A 16,440-nucleotide genomic window follows, 5' to 3' on the forward strand; every position below is an offset into this window, starting at 1 on the left:
TTCTTGTATTCTAGTCCACCGAGCCTCCAAAACGGGCCGACCCCGGACACGAGTCCAGCGCTGAGGACTCTGTTGCGGTGGGACCGGATTCCTCGGAGATGCCAGTCTCTGAGACTCCAGAGCAACCAGCAGCTTGTTTTGATGAGTTCATTTAAAGTCTCAGCAGGAATTTGGCGCCGAAGAGTCCGAGTCCAGTCTGGATTGTTAGGAGTGGATGACGGAGGTGTGAATGGCTCTAAGAAACGAGGGGGTCGGTGTGTTGAGGTGTGATGTTTAATTAACCCTCTGAACCCCAAAACACTCCGGTGGGATGGAAAAGCAAGTTTTTCTCCAAAACTACGTTTATCCGCGCCAGAAGCTGTAAAGACCATCGCTATCGTGAGATTTTCCTCTGTCCGACAGTCATTGAACACACCTTGTGTTACGAACGGTTCCGTCAGAAAACAATATTTCATCAAAAATGTTTTATTCCACGTCTCATTTAAAATTGAACCTGAATTAAACTGTTTGCTTTAACCAGATTCTATAAAAAACAATAAATTCTGGGCTCTTCAGCGCAACCGGGAAGCCATGATCGATTCATCTGAGACCAACAGTCACGTGACAACAAATCTGGGAAACTTGGACTGAACTTCAGGCTGTAAACACAGAGCAGAGCCGAGAGGAGAGGCTGGAAGTAGTGAATGGTTTAATATATAAAACATGTCGAGCCTCCTTTCTTCTTTCCAACATTCGTAACACTTGTGGACACTTTGAGAAATGTTGGTTTTATAGATTCCAACATTATCAAAGAACTTCAACTTGTGTTTTCTGTCTTGTTTATGATTGATGTCATTCTAACACGTTATTCTGCACTAAAGACGTGTTCTAGTTCCCTCTACTTCTAGCCGTGATGGTTCTGTTTCCACAGAGGAGCAGGACTTTTAGATTACAGTGAAAAACGAGGCCTCGGAGAGGGAAACGTCCCCTAAACTGCTCGGGGGTTCAGAGGGTTAATTGGTCGCAGGGTTCGGGCCGTACGGGACGTGTCCTCACGTGTCGGCGGCCCTTTTTGATGCCCTCCTTCGTTACGCTCACATCTGCTTTCAACAGCGCGGCTCCGAGCTTTACATTCCTCACCTCGTGTCTAATGTTCGAGTCCTCTTCCTGACCCGGCTCCACATATTTCATGCCTTGCCGTTTATAGCCGACGGGTGTGAGGATTGTTGTGGCAACGCTTCCTCGGGGTCAAGTGTTGGGCCTCGAGCCCGAGTGGATTATTCTAATCCAACCTAGTTACCGACTGCTCCCCCCCTATGCCGTCGTAGTCACACACAGCTGTGGAAGACCCTCTTTAGAAGTAGCTTAGCGTGGCTTAATATTGGCCCTCGTCTCTTGTCGGCGGAGCCTCGGCGTGTTGGGGAAGTGGTCGGCTTATCTGGTGGAAGCTAATGGTTCCTCCAGAGAGCCCAGAGACCACAGAGCGAGCACGTCCGGTGATACGTTTCTGATGAAAGAGGAGACAGATGGGCTGGAGCTGATTCATATTTAATGCTCCGTGTTGGGGAGCACGTGTGGACCCTCCTGAGTCAGCAGGTTGTTCATCACACAGTTCATACGTCTGCTGTTTATTCACATTTGTCCGACTCTTTATGTTACGTTACACACTGCTGCTCAACTTTCTCTATTCAGACAAACAAGACGGATATAATACACTCATGTTATTCTGTTTTTACTCTTCTAGTTTTGATTTCACGCTGTTTTACTGCTGTTATTATAGCTTTTAATTCAGTTTTATTATTTCATTCTCTCGCGTGCTTTGGTCTCAAACTGTTACATTTTTCTCTTGTTTCGTCTTATTTTGGGCTCGTCAGTCATCTGTGAAGCACGTTGAACTGCACTAACCTGCGTGAAAAGTGCTTCAGTAATAAAGTTTGATCGATTAATATAATCACATCATTTTTAGTTATTAAAGTAAATATGATGACCAGACTTCTCTCTATAGACTAGAAGCCTCAGCGCTGCGTCTGTCCTTCCTCTGCAGCGGTGTGTCATGTGTTTCCATCCTTCTCCGTGTAAACATTGGACCACACGCTGGAGAGGAAACCCTCCGGGGACCGCTGAACATGAGAAGTGTTGCTGCCTGTGAGCGGTCGGGGAATTGGGACTCGGCGTCTGTGCATCGACACGCCGGCTCTAAATCAGTCTCGAGCCGAGCGGCTGCAGGCGTGTACGTCTACGGACATGTTGCTGCATGTCTTTAAGCTTCAGAGTGGTCTCATTGAAGCCACGCATACTCATGTGAAACACTACATGTTTAATCAGTACGAGACATTACACTTCGTCAGCCGCTTGCCCGTTAGCTAAACATACTTGTCCGAAATATAAAATATATAAAATATACAAAATATACAAAATATATAAAATATACAAAATATATAAAAATATATAAAATATACAAAATATATAAAATATACAAAATATATAAAATATACAAAATATACAAAATATATAAAATATACAAAATATATAAAATATACAAAATATACAAAATATATAAAGTATACAAAATATATAAAATATACAAAATATACAAAATATATAAAATATACAAAATATATAAAATATACAAAATATACAAAATATATAAAATGTAGGCCTATTGACAAACAAATAAATAACATCAACAGAGATTTGGACAAAAAAACCCCGTCAAATTCTAAATGTGATTGTCATCTGTTATATAAGGATATTTGCATTTCAACACAAAATTCAAAGGATTCGGGAATAAATGATTCCTTAATCTATTTGCTTTGATTAAAACAATTGGGGGCGACTTTAATAGTTTTATTCATATATTATAAGCTGCTTAGACGAGTCATTATTCCCTCACTAATATCTATTTTATATCGGTGTGAAAACATCTACTATCAACAACTGGATTTATTCCAATTTTACCATCCAAAATACCCATTTTTACTGTTTGGAGCTTGAACGCACCATAATGGAACTAAATGGAACCTCCATACGTTAGGGTCACATATTTAATCTGAATATCGGCTCCTAATAAAGATAACTTTTCACTTTTCCAGTCCGACAAAATGACCGATGCCTTCCACTGGCCTCAGGCAAGCGTGATCATACTTCTATTGTCTGAACTGCCGCTCAGTGACTCTCTGGTTCGTATTGATAACACAGTCCTCTCCCTCCGTGTTCACCCAGCTGAGCTTCAGGAGATTCAATTCACGCTACATTAATTTCCTATTACGTTGCATCAGCTGTTTGTTTTTTTATAGTTCCTCTGGATGGAGGAGCTCCATGTGTGCCAGTATACACACCGTGGGTTTATCTAGAGACGGTACGCTGGAGGTTTCTGTGTGAATGGAAGTGAAAATGTGATCAGGAAGAGCAGCCAGTCAAACACACGAAGAGCTTTACATTCAGTGACAAATGAAAAAAGGTGTCGATGCCCTTTTTCTGAGATGCAATTCACACCACGAGAAAGAAGAGAGTGTGAGCCGGCTGGAAAATAAACACTGTGTGTGTGTGTGTGTGTGTGTGTGTGTGTGTGTGTGTGTGTGTGTGTGTGTGTGTGTGTGTGTGTGTGTGTGTGTGTGTGTGTGTGTGAGCCATGTGTGTGTGTGTGTGTGTGTGTGTGTGTGTGTGTGGAAATCCAGTCAGACAGGAAGGTCTGATTATTTACATGGTAAAAGAGATGACTGGAGGCAGTCTGCGTGCTCCAGGTATTAGTTATTTAATTGATTGCAGCGTAACAAAGCCTTTCTTTACTCTGCCAGATTGCACTCTGGGTATTCTCTAACACCACGGGTCAGCGACGATCAAATCAAGGCTGTTTTGTCTCTTACCCTGTTTTTATATTTATAACCTGCATTGAACTAAATGCAGAGCAGATGTCAGACCAAAGAATTAGAACCGGAGTAGAACGAACATTTACATTCAAATCAGCGTAGAGCTGAACGGGCAGAGCGGCGGACATTTTTACGTGTGTAGCGTTGCCGTTGCGACTAACTTCCGTATGAACTAAACCGACTCACAGCAGGCCGAGGACTCGCTGAGGTTTTGTAGTAACGACTGAGAGGAGCAGTGGAGTAGTAGCTTCATCCACACTCTCTCGTCACAGCGTAGGAAAGCACACTGCTATCAACAGATGAGCGACATCTTTGTTTAGCATAGCTAGCTAGTGAACTAACGGACATCTGGCTAGTTAGCTAGCTTGTTACTTCCACCACGCGTTCATGCTTTTCATGCACGTTAACATGTTCCTTTCTTTAAAGAATTGGATCGTTAGTTTTAAATGAACTATTACACTTTAGTTTTAAGATGCACCGTGTAGCTGCATTATGTAGAAAATATAGATATAAAGTCCAGGATGAAGCCTTCGCTACAGACTACAGGTTAAGAATCAAAAGTGATGCTGAGGTGACGATCGCCGCCTTTAACAATCAAAACAATCTCAAATCGAACCCCTCTGTTCACGACAAATGCCCACGTTTACACACTTCAATACATTTAGCAAAACTACTTCCTGTCCCTCCTCATTCTGTTCATGTTCAGCGGTGCCGATGCCGTCTGTTCGTGTTCATCGATCGGACGACCAAGACCGACAGATAAGAGGCAGAATGGAAGATAGTCTGGCGTCAGGTTTGCCGGCTTGTGCCCCCCCCCCCCCCCTCCTCTCGGATCAGTTTCCGAGTCACCGGGCGTCTAATCTCCACAGTGTGCATGAACCCGATCCCTCTGCACTGACCCCACCACACTGGACACCAGACCCAGGGCGTCTGGAAACGAGCTCACGCCCACACGAACGATCACATATGCAGCACAAGTTGCACTTCACTTGAACTACAAATGAAATCCCCAACCACGGACACACACACACACACACACACACACACACACACACACACACACACACACACACACACACACACACACACACACACACACCTCCCACGTGACTTGACATGAAAGGTTAACGCAGGCCTTTGACTCGTCTTTGAGCGGCGTTGAGATGAAACTCGCGGTACACAGAGAGGTTTATGGTCAGACCCAGCAGACCTCGCTCTCCTCCTGCACGACGCGCTGCACGATGCTCCAGTTTAGTCACCATTTGGAAAAGCGATGATGGACGTGAGAGGAAACCGTGGGAGGCCTTTCATCTCGTGCTTCTTTCAAACCCATAAACCAACGACGGCTGTCCAGAGTTTTTAATTCACTTTGAATTGACATAACAGGATGTCAGATGTTCTCAGAGGTGAACAGTTACTAATTAATCCCGCACACTGAGGAAGGCGTCGTCGTTGTCACACGAGGTTTCTGATATTTGAGGCGTTGATGTGGAACTGCTTCTCCTCACGTGGACGTCCTCTAGTCTCTTCTGCTCTGCGTGATGACTGGAGAGGTTTTAGGCTAATTGTAGATGTTTTAAGTTCACCCTTTAAGTTACTGCCGGAGCCTCTAACTGAGGTCGTTTTGTGGTAGTTTAGGAGACTTTAATATGACGTTTTTAAATAATCCTCCCTCACTAATTAACAGGAGTTGTCGTCGTAGTTCAAATTGAAAACAAATGTTTGTATTTCGGTGGGTGGGACAGAAATGTGCTGCTGCTCTTGTGGCAGAATTAGCCGCTATGTCTCCCGAGAGACCGTTTCACTGCAACTCCGTTGGGTTTTAAATGTAGCAGCAATCTCCTCCGTTCCTCGAGACCTCGAGATGCTTCTTCTCTTCTACCTGAGCTGAAGTACTTAGACGGCTAAACAGGACTACGGGTTAAGGGGGGGGGTGGAGCTTTTTGAGGTCGATCAGCTGAGCGTGCAGGTCTTGTTTAGTCTGTAGTTCACAGCTAACCTCTTTAACATCTCCCCAAAAACCCGAAGTGTTACCGTAAAACCACCGCTTTTACCATCAAAGCATCGTAATAACTTATAACGGAAAGTAGGCTAACACCATATCATGAAGGAATCATTCTCATGATAGATCTGTTCATTCTTCTTTTAGTTAAGTGTTTATTAATCAATTATCACTAAATAATGCAACATTTCTCACATTTTCCCAGAGACCAAGAAGATGTCTCGAGTTTTTTTTGCCCAACCAAAAGTAAAAAATCTCTAATATTTATTTATGTCGCTGTGAAAACGACACAAAAACTACATTTTACAAGATTACATCTCATCTGCGATGTCCTGATAACGATCGTCAGTGACACTTTATTATAACTACGGTGGTTAAACTGTGAAATCAATCCGTGGTTCACACGCGTGACTCCGGTCCGTGACACCGCTAGACGCAACGCTCTGTGTCTTTGGTTGCAGACTTGGCCTTTGACACTTTACCGTGAACTCTCACCTAGAACGCTGCAGAGCTACAACACACCAACAAGTTAAAAAAAAAAGCTCCCCGATCGGTTTGAGACAACGGGCCGTTTGTCACGAGGGGATGTGAAGATGAAACGAGTGAAGAGGAGGCAAAAGACGTTCTGAGTCTGGAAATCTGTAAGCTTTTGAAGAAGACGTGTGAAGAGGCCGCTCGGCGTGGAACAGCTGGGGAGCTCAACAGAAACATGAAGGCTGAGAAAAAGGCCTGACAGGAAGTGGTGAGAGGCAGTAGCACGGGCGGGATTAGCCGCCGGATGACCTTCTTGATGAAGGGCTTCCACAGACATCACAGCAGCCACAAGTGAGAAGACGAGCGCTGTGCTTTCTCCTCTTCCTTCACACCCGCACCGACAACCGTCTCCCGCGTTCAGCCCACGTCGTTTCGATGCCTCGTTTTAAGCCCAGCGGGCAGAATATCTGCAGATCTTTTGAGTGTCAAAGTTAAGTGACGACTCAACATCTTTCCAGTTTGTTGTCTTTTCTGTGTCGTCCTCCCGGAGTCTTTGACTTCTGTTGTTATTTATTACCAGCAGGGTGTCGTGTTGGAGGTCCTGCTTTTCTGGTGCCTGATGTCGGCTTCTTTCCTCCTCGTTTGAACCTGTTTGCTACAGTTTTTAATTCATCTTTTTTTAATCATTTTATATCAAAAGCTCACTATTTCAGTAACACTTTTCTTTGTCATGTGTTATAGTGAACTGGTTACCTTTTAGATTAACAAGGACTTGGAGTACGACATCTCAGGGTCTGGCAAATCATAATATATAGAAGAGAAAATAATCGATAGATTTAACCCTCTGAACCTCAAGCGGCGTTTTTCTCTCTGGTATCTTGATTTTCACTGTAAAGTCCTGCACCTCTGTGGAAACAACACCATCATGAGTAGAAGTAGAGAGAACACAATGTGCAGGACAACACAGATATGATGCCAAAAATCATAAAATAGAAAAAAGTGCCCAAAGGAAAACCATTGATCGGAGCTTAATCGTCTTAATGGAAATAACACACACTTCTTTGCTTTTACTTTATATGGAAGTTTATTATTTCTTCTTATTATTTATGTTCTGAACAATTTCAACATTAAAGTCATTTCTGTGTTGAAATGGATGATTTTAGTTGAGAGAGTTTCAGGTGCAAAGACACGATGAAAACTTTATGTTTAAGTATTGTGTGTCCTGAGCACTGAGTAGGGACGTGTTGTCACATGAGCTGAAGCCTTAAGGCCTCAGCGTTTGTTGGTTATTAATCAGGACCTACTGTAGCATCTAGACCACGCTGTAGTTCCTCTTTGAGTTCCTCTTGGTCCGTGACGCTGTTAACAGCATCTTCTGACACATTGTTTAGTTTTCCGACCGACCGACCAGCCGAGAAGCTCAGCCTCCGGTTGTTTTGTTTCCACAGAGCCCTGTGATCCTGAAAGTGTGTCACCCTTAAACACACCACAGTCATCACGCCTCACACACCTTCTAGCATCAACACGAGCGCGTCGTGCAGGACTGGAGCCCTGCAGAAAGCTTTGTTAGCGTTCGGTGTGACCTGGTTGCTTGATACGAGCTCTGTTTCTCTTAGCGCGGCTGTGCACATCCGGTAAACGGCACTTTGTTTGACATGTTGCACTCGAGAGGAAAAGCGCTGCTTCCGTGTACGGACATTTGTTCGTCAGCGGGAATGGCAGGTGTCATCCGTGCCTCCTTCCAGTGGAGCTTTAACGAGGGCTTTTTGTAAGTGTGAGGTTTGCTGTTCCTGCTGTCGGAAGCACGCCGTTCCAATCCCTGACCTCTGGGTCCGCGCGGTCGGCCTCGCTGAGCCTCCGGCTCTATTGTTGTAGCGCCGTGTGTCTCGGTAGCTAAGCAGCGGTTGGCACGCAGCCACGCCGAGAGCTCCGTGTCCCGCAGAGCTGCAGAGGCCACGAGCTTAGTCAGACAAACACACTGAAAATATTAGATTCATACGCCCATACAGGGCTCAGTGGGATTCTACATTTATTCACTTCACAAGTGGGTCAGAAATCTACTTTCCTAAAGTCAATCTTTACATTGTGTTGTTTACAACAAGCAAGACAAAAATCCACCTTTTAAACTTAAAGTGACTGCGAGGAACTTTTACCTGGTCCTGAACCAGTCTCAGTGTAGTCCTGATCCTCTATATGAACCAGTCTCAGTTTAGTCCTGATCCTCTATATGAACCAGGCTCAGTGTAGACCTGATCCTCTATATGAACCAGTCTCAGTGTAGTCCTGATCCTCTATATGAACCAGGCTCAGTGTAGTCCTGATCCTCTATCAGACCTCCATCAGTAAAGAGACCATCAGAGAGAAGATGGTCTGTTTCTATAGAGTTATTCTTGATGCTCGTCATCGGAGCCACCGGGTCAGATTCTGGTGAAACCAGATGAACTCATGCAGGTTCACCAGAACCTCCTTCAGCTCAGACTCCAGCAGAGACCGGTCCACCGTGGACAGACCCAGATCCGGCTTCACCTGCAGCCTTGGACCTGCAGTCGGTGCTCCGGAGGGAGGAGGAGAGCTCAGCTCCCGGCAGCAGCAGCAGCGTCTCCTCCTCCTCCTCCTCCTCCTCCTCCTCCTCCTCCTCCTCCTCCTCCTCCTCCTCCTCCTCCTCCTCCTCCTCCTCCTCCTCCTCCTCCTCCAGGAGCAGAGCTTCTCTCTGGGAGTCAACACCGACACCACGCTGCTGGAGACCCAGGACGTGTTGCTGGACCTGCTGGAGGGAAGGGAGGCACGGGAGAACCAGAACCAGGACTGAGAGGAGCAGACTGTCAGACCTGCTGCAGCAACATGAGAGGTTTTCTAAAGACAGTCTGGTGCTCAGAGACACGACCAGTTTTTCTTGTATTTTCTTGTATTTTCCCTCATTAAAACAGCTGACTTGTGTTGTGAAGCAAGTAGAGGAAGCAAAAGGTTTAAAGAAAGTAAAGCTTTCACTCAAAGTGGTTTCTGCCTCCACTCCTCTTGTTCATTTTAAATTAGTGGAGCCGTGAATACAAGCCAGACATCGTTCGTCGTTACTTCTAAGTGTAACGTTCACCACACTTGTGACTGCTTGATGCATGATGGCCGAGTGTGAGCGTCGTTTCCAGGAGGACTGGGCGGCTGAGGAGGAACACAAGAAGGAAGATCGTTTGTGATGTTTGCTGCTGTTGCTGTTGTTGTTGTTGTTGAGTTCCTCACAACAGAAGAGTTGAGACAGAAGGATAATTCAGCACTCTGGACTCTGATGTGTTCAAAAACAGGACCAACCGCACCCAGACCTGATGTTCCTTCGGTCCTCAGTGTCTGGATCCATAGGTCAAAAAATCAATGCCTGGCAAGTCAGCTCAACAGCTCCCTGGACACTACAGAGTGTGTGTGTGTGTATGTGTGTGTGTGTGTGTTGGTGCACATGTGTGTGTGCACAGAGAGGATTCTACATGCACACAGAGGAGAGCACAGTGCTTTAGTATGCATAGCATGTGAGTATGTGGGATTAACCCCTTGTGTCGGGGGAGCGGGTGGGGCTGAGGATTTACCGTCTTCACCTCCTCCTCCTCCCTTCTTCTCACCGACACGTCCTCCATTTTGCTTTTATCGCCTCCTCCATCCAGAATAAAAACCTCCCGAACCTCCGAATTAAAAGCTGTAAAGATTCACAGCCGCTCCTACCACCTGCTGAACTCTGTGGAGAATGTGTGTGTGAAGAAGCCGTTTATAGCTCTGATGCTGATGTGTGATGCGCTGGATAGAGATCCTCTTGTTCACACGTTGGGGGGGCGAGATATCGGGACGGCAGTTCTAATTTAATTCAAACGTGTTACTTCTTCAAGTGTGAAGCAGTTTGTGTGATTGTGAGGATATTCACGAGCAGGTAGGACCTCAGCCAGCAGGTGCAACAGTAACACTGAAGTACGTGTCGCACTGAATATTTGCTGAGGAGACCTCTGTGTGATCCTGGTCTTATTGTATCTTCAGTGTGTTTAGGGTTAAAGCCCCCCCCCTCATCAGCAGAACACTTAGCTTCCTATTCTTTATTCATGTGTGGCTTTGCATTCTCTGAGCAGAAAGGCACTCTGGGAATTGTTCAGCCTCACGTGAGGAGGCCTGGAAGGGAAGCGATGACGTGATCATCCGCTCTCTGAGTTACTGTTTCCGCTCTCGTTTTCGACAGATCGCTCAGAATATATTATTATATTAATTTATGTCGTCGATGAGTGGAAGAGATGCGACGACGTACGACAAAGAGCACGAGTTTAACTTCAACCTGTGAAGTCCTGAGGTTCTTCTAACAGGAAGTGAAGCAGCCAAATTCACAATTTGAATGCATTTGAATGCATTTTAATGCGTGAATGGATCCCGAGACGAGCGAGATCCGTCCTCTGAGCGCACAGACCGGAGTGATGTTGCACAATAAAAAGCCTCAGTTACACTCGACGGATCCGCTGCGGTACGTTTTGTGTAACCAGCATCAGACTGTGAAATAACAGTAAAGTACTGTATATCGTTTTTAATTAATCAATCGTAATTATTCTACACGGTTTCTTCTGCACCTCAACAGACGATGTTGGAGACGAAGAGATAGAAAATATTCAACACAATTAATTTAATCGTGTGTGTGTGTGTGTGTGTGTGTGTGTGTGTGTGTGTGTGTGTGTGTGTGTGTGTGTGTGTGTGTGTGTGTGTGTGTGTGTGTGTGTGTGTGTGTGTGTGTGTGTGTGTGTGTGTGTGTGTGTGTGTGTGTGTGTGTGTGTGTGTGTGTGTGTGTGTGTGAGTCATTCTCTGAAGTCAGCGTTTACAGACGCCTCACTCAGCAAGTAGAACCGGTCACGTGTACTCCAGGCCGTAGTCGTGTCCCTGATGCTCTGATGAAGGACGTATTTGTGTCGGTGGTGTGTTTTGCATTTCTACTTACTGAGCAATTTTAGCCATTTTTACATGTTCTGTAAAACTACGCTGTGCAGTAATTAAAGGGCCAGTGTGTAGCATTTAGGGGGATTATTGTCAAAAATCGAATATAATATTCATAACTATGTTTTTATTAGTGTGTATAAACGTGGGCTTTTTCTCCGCACTGCTCCTTTTAAGGGATAGTTTTGTTGTCCTCGTTTTCTGTCCTCACTATTTATAATCCCTGAGAACTCCACTTGACCCGGACAAAAAAAAGCAGAAAGACGTTTGTCTTCTGCTTCTTCTGCAGTTAGGAGCCTGGACTGTGTAGTCCGGGGGGGGGGGGGTTCATGATGTCCTCCAGGTCCCATCCCTCTCCAACCTGAGTTTAAACAATACAAGCTTTGGAATCTCGTGGAACCAATCCTCAAGTTTGAAGGCTTTAAATACTTTAAATAACATTTTACAACATCTTTCTCCATGATAGTCGTGAGGTAAAGAGTAGAAATGTAACATTCGTGTTGCAAAGCATCTGGCAGCACCGTGTGTGTGTGTGTGTGTGTGTGTGTGTGTGTGTGTGTGTGTGTGTGTGTGTGTGTGTGTTTGAACCACTGGACAGCCCTGTGATTGTAGTTTTTAATAGATTTTAGTTTTTGATGCTCAGACTGAACTGAAGCAACTCTTCATTGGCTATAAGGAAACAGAAATGTTCAGTGGAAGGTTTTCATCCACGTGCACGATATTAAACATCAACTGCAGTCTGTAGAAATCTAAACGTGTGGACATTAAAGATATAGATTGCATTTGAGTCCTTCTTCCTCCACTAGTCTCTGTGTTAATCCTCTTGCTGTCTTTCTTTCTGTCTTCAGGTCAGAACGTGAGAGACGGACACATGAAGCATGAGAGGGTGAAGCTGAGGCTCAGCTGACCCTTCCTCCTCCTCCTTCTCCTCTTCCTCCTCCTCCCCCCCCCCTCCCCCCTTCCCCCGTGCTCCCTTCAATCTTCACCTCCCACCCTCCCTCCCTCCCCGCCCTTCCCTTCCCTTCCCTTCCTGTGTCCCCGTCACCCTGTTGGATCTCACCCGTCTCGTCTCCCCTCCTCTTCCTCAATCAGCCGTGCCCGATGTACTCCCCGGAGCAGGAAAACATCTCCACCACCGCCTCCACCAAAGTGCCAGTGAAGTATGGCGAGCTCATTGTGCTGGGGTGAGCAACGGACACTCGTCTTTACACCCACAACACAGCTGGAAATGCACCTTAATGTCCAATCCTCCATCCTTTAGTAGTCGTACGAAGTCGTGTTTTCTTCAGATTCAGTTTAACTTTATTCGTCTGGTCCAGTGCTCCATAAAAGTAGATAAAACGACAACATAGTCGTACATAAAACGCATTTTATATGTTTTTAGCCGTAGGATATTTGTCCCGCCCTCCTCCTCCACCTCCTCCTCTGTGATTGGACGGCGGTTTAAAAAGTGACGTTTAAACCAAAGTTGAACTTTTTTCAACACTCGGCAACCAGAAAAAAACGACACGGAGGCTCTGCAGTCCGAACCGAGGCCTCAAACTTTATTACTTCTTTCAATCTTGACGATCCACTCCTTCTGTTCTTACCTTTCAAAATAAAAGCCCGAGACATATCACTAATAAACTAGCGTTTCACTAAAAGGAAACTCGATCAAATATCTCACAGTAGCTTTGGACTGTACCACAGTTTACCATTTAAAGCTTTTATTGGAAGTGAAAGAGTTGCAACTGTCGCAAATTTGTCACAAATTCTCCGGCGAGTATTGATTTTTGCGTCATTCGTCCGTCACGTCCCTGTTGCGTAAAGGCCTCGAGGCTGATTGACGGTGGAGGCGACGCAATAAGATGTGCAGCAATGTGCCGACAGAGACGGGGAGGACGACCGCTCAGATGATTTATCATTTAAAAATATTATTAAAGAATAGGCGATGAAACTGATTTAACTCGTTTGTTAGACCTCAAGTAAACACATTCAATGTAAACATAATTTATGTTTGTTTACAAGAAAACAGGGCTCCAAATGACGACGCTAATGAAAGAGATTAATTTCAGAACAATAGAAATAGTTGGCAAAGAGGAGAAAGAACTGTGGTTTGTGGTAAAAGACCAGGAGTCCAGAGGGAGCGTACAGTCAGGATTTATTCACACTTTGATGAGTTAAACTCGCTGATATCTTCTAACAAAGCTCAGCAGACGAAGAAGAGTTGATCACACACGGAAAGTTTAGTATTTTTGGACTCATCCAAAAACTCATCGGTAACGCCGCGTTAAAATGTTTTCCTCCAGAGGTTTGTTTTGACTCAAGTCCACATACTCAGCTGTAGGAACAGAAACCCTCCACCCCATAGAAGACCTTTAAGTCCACACACACACACACACACACACACACACACACACACACGCACACACACTTTCTCCAATAACAACTGACGGTGAAGGACTTCCTTTATCTGTCTGTCTCCTGTTTATTCCCAAAAGGGCTATTCCACTCCACTCCCCCGTCCCAGCCCACTCCACAGAGGAATGCACATGTCGGAAAGAGTCCTCTCTCTCACACACACACACACACACACACACACACACACACACACACACACACACACAGTTGGTTTCACAGCTGACTCACAGTTTGTTGCTGGAGATGACCGTGGACGTTTTCCCGAGTGAACCGCGGTTTTCCGTTTTGCTCCTGCTTTTTTCCGCTCCTGTTTGTTTATTTATTTATACATTTTTTTCAGTGTAGGTCAGGCTCTTTAACATGTCAACAGGCTGAACACTTAAATACATGCACACTGTTGTTCATTTAGTTTTTCTGAATTGGGCCTTTTCAGACTAAGACATGTGGATATTATTCGGGTTTTAGGAGCATTTTCTGGACAACGTATACGTCGCATTCCGACTATGCGTCTCCAGAAGTGTTTTTACGGTGGTTTGCAATAATATGGCCTCTTGCCCCGGTCAGCTCTGTTCGTTGTGGTTGCACACTGGTATATATTGTAAGATTTTGTGCACGTAAACATAGTCCCTGTGACACTTTGGGCTGCAGGACAACCTGTTTAAGTTTAATTACTGGAAACACAGAAGTTCTTTCTACCTGGTCACAACAGAACATGTGATTCAGTGTGAAGTCCTTCATTCCTCCTGTAGAGTCGTGACTCGTGGGAGTAAACCGCTCTCGGTACAGGAACTAGCATGATGGGTGAGCGGCTGAAGATACCGGCTCGCTTCACATCAGAGTTTTATCTGATTGACGGCCAAACTGTCTCATTGCGTCTCGCTGATGAGAGGCTGATTTCTTTCTCACTTCGGTCGCTGATATCTGGAGATGGACAACCATTCAGAGACGAGGCTGCCCACACCAAGAACAATAACTAAATCATTTAAAAAATCATTCTAACTCAAGTGGATGGTGGATTCCACACCGCGGTTATCGGTGTGATCACTCTCACAGCGACTTGCTGAACGATAGAAACACTGACAGTCACTCAAACTGTCGCCTCTTGTCCTGTCGCTCGTAACATATTGATGATGTCGGTAACAATTCTTTACCTTTTGGCATTGACGTGTGTCCCCTGTGTGCAGTAGTTATACTCACTTGGTTGATTTTGGAGAACTAGACGAAGGACAATCTGTGCAGGGCGCTGTGTTCATGGAGGGTTTGTGTCGGGAAAGACATCCGGCGTAAAACCTGTCAAATCAAATATACGGATTACAAAGTTGGATATCGAGCGGGGGGGTCGAGGCCGAGGTTACCAGCTAGATGGAAACACAGACTGTATATTAGAAGTGGACGTCGTCATCATGACGTCGCCCACTGGTTTGTGGACTGATGTTTTGAAGCCTCGGGAGTTTGGCAATTTAACCGTCGCCAGCTTGGATTACGGCTGTTGCCAAGCATCCCCTGCTTTATGGTCTGTTTGACTCTAAATGGACCATCATTCACTAAATGAACATCATGCTGTATTGAAGAAGACTTTGAACTAGAGATTGAGACCATAAACTCATGTTTACAATGTTTACTGAGGTAATAAATCAAGAGAGAAGTAGAGTCATTTTCTCATAGACTTCTATACAACCAGAGGAGTCGCCCCCTGGTGGACACTAGAGAGAATGCAGCTTTAACACGTGAAGCATCGGCTTCACTCGGCAGAACCGGAGGTTGCCGTCTGGATGGAAATAGATGATCTGCTGTGGAGACGAGAAGAAGAACAAGAAGTTTTTTTGTTTTCATAGCTGTGCTAACTAAACGGCTCAGCTGTAGTTCGTTTAGTTCTCCCAGCGGGCTGAAACAAAGTGTCTGGATTTAATCGAGACTCCCGTGTGACCGAGAACAGGCTAATTGAGAATCCCATCAACACAGAGAACAGTGTTGTGTTTGGCCTCCTCGCTAAACCCTCAGTCCAACATCGCCATGTTTGCAGCCCAGCGATGCTAATGTCCTGACCCGGAGGAATGCTGCAGCGGCTCATGGGACGGGCCGGACTTCCATGCGGCTCTTTAAACAGCTGTGACGTCAATGGAGACATTACACTCCCTCCAAATCCATCACTGTCCGTCTGTTTACGTGTGTGATTCTGTGTTGACACAGTAACTCTGCGACCACATGCATGTTTATGCACATTCTTAGTCCAGAGTCCGCCGCTTTGCAACAGTGCAGCTGTGTTGCGTCAGAATGTTGTTGATTTCTAAAAGGTTTATGTTCTTCCACCACTGCGTGTATATTAAGTTTAGGCACTAAGACATCTATTATGTCATTTAATATCTTCTTTATGACTTCTATATGTTCAAGCGTTTACAATACTTGGCAGCCTGTTTAGCCTTTTTGAGACTAGCAGCCACATGTAAACACACGGACGCAGCCTGTCTTTGTGTTTTCATAGGTTTACTGTAGAAGTGGCAGCTTGTTGCTGCACACTGAGCGTTACTTCACTGGTGTTTGGAGGGAAACACGCTTGTTGTGGGGATAAAAGACTGCAGTGTGTGTGTCTGCACACAAGGACTAACATTTTCCTAACTCTGGTTCTTCCTGAACGAGCTGCAGACACACACACACACACACACACACACTGCTCTTTAACACACACTAACTTGTTGCTAAACTTTGAGAATATTTGCAGACATGAATGCACTCTCTCACGTTACTGTGACCCATGGGAACCTGGGTTTGAAC

The 16,440-nt window shown here is 45.2% G+C and overlaps 1 protein-coding gene across 2 annotated transcripts in view; it reads left to right on the top strand.

The window, feature by feature from the left end:
* peli1b (pellino E3 ubiquitin protein ligase 1b) overlaps positions 1 to 16,440 on the top strand; it is a 34,775-nt gene that overhangs the window by 7,684 nt on the left and 10,651 nt on the right. For both annotated transcript variants that reach the window (XM_079168774.1, XM_079168775.1), the window contains exon 2: positions 12,117 to 12,452. In XM_079168774.1, the coding sequence (XP_079024900.1) occupies positions 12,370 to 12,452 (83 nt within the window). In that variant the 5' untranslated portion in view covers positions 12,117 to 12,369. The remainder of the gene's footprint in view (positions 1 to 12,116; positions 12,453 to 16,440) is intronic.

Source organism: Pholis gunnellus (assembly GCF_910591455.1).
Source record: "Pholis gunnellus genome assembly, chromosome: 11".
NCBI lineage: Eukaryota > Metazoa > Chordata > Actinopteri > Perciformes > Pholidae > Pholis > Pholis gunnellus.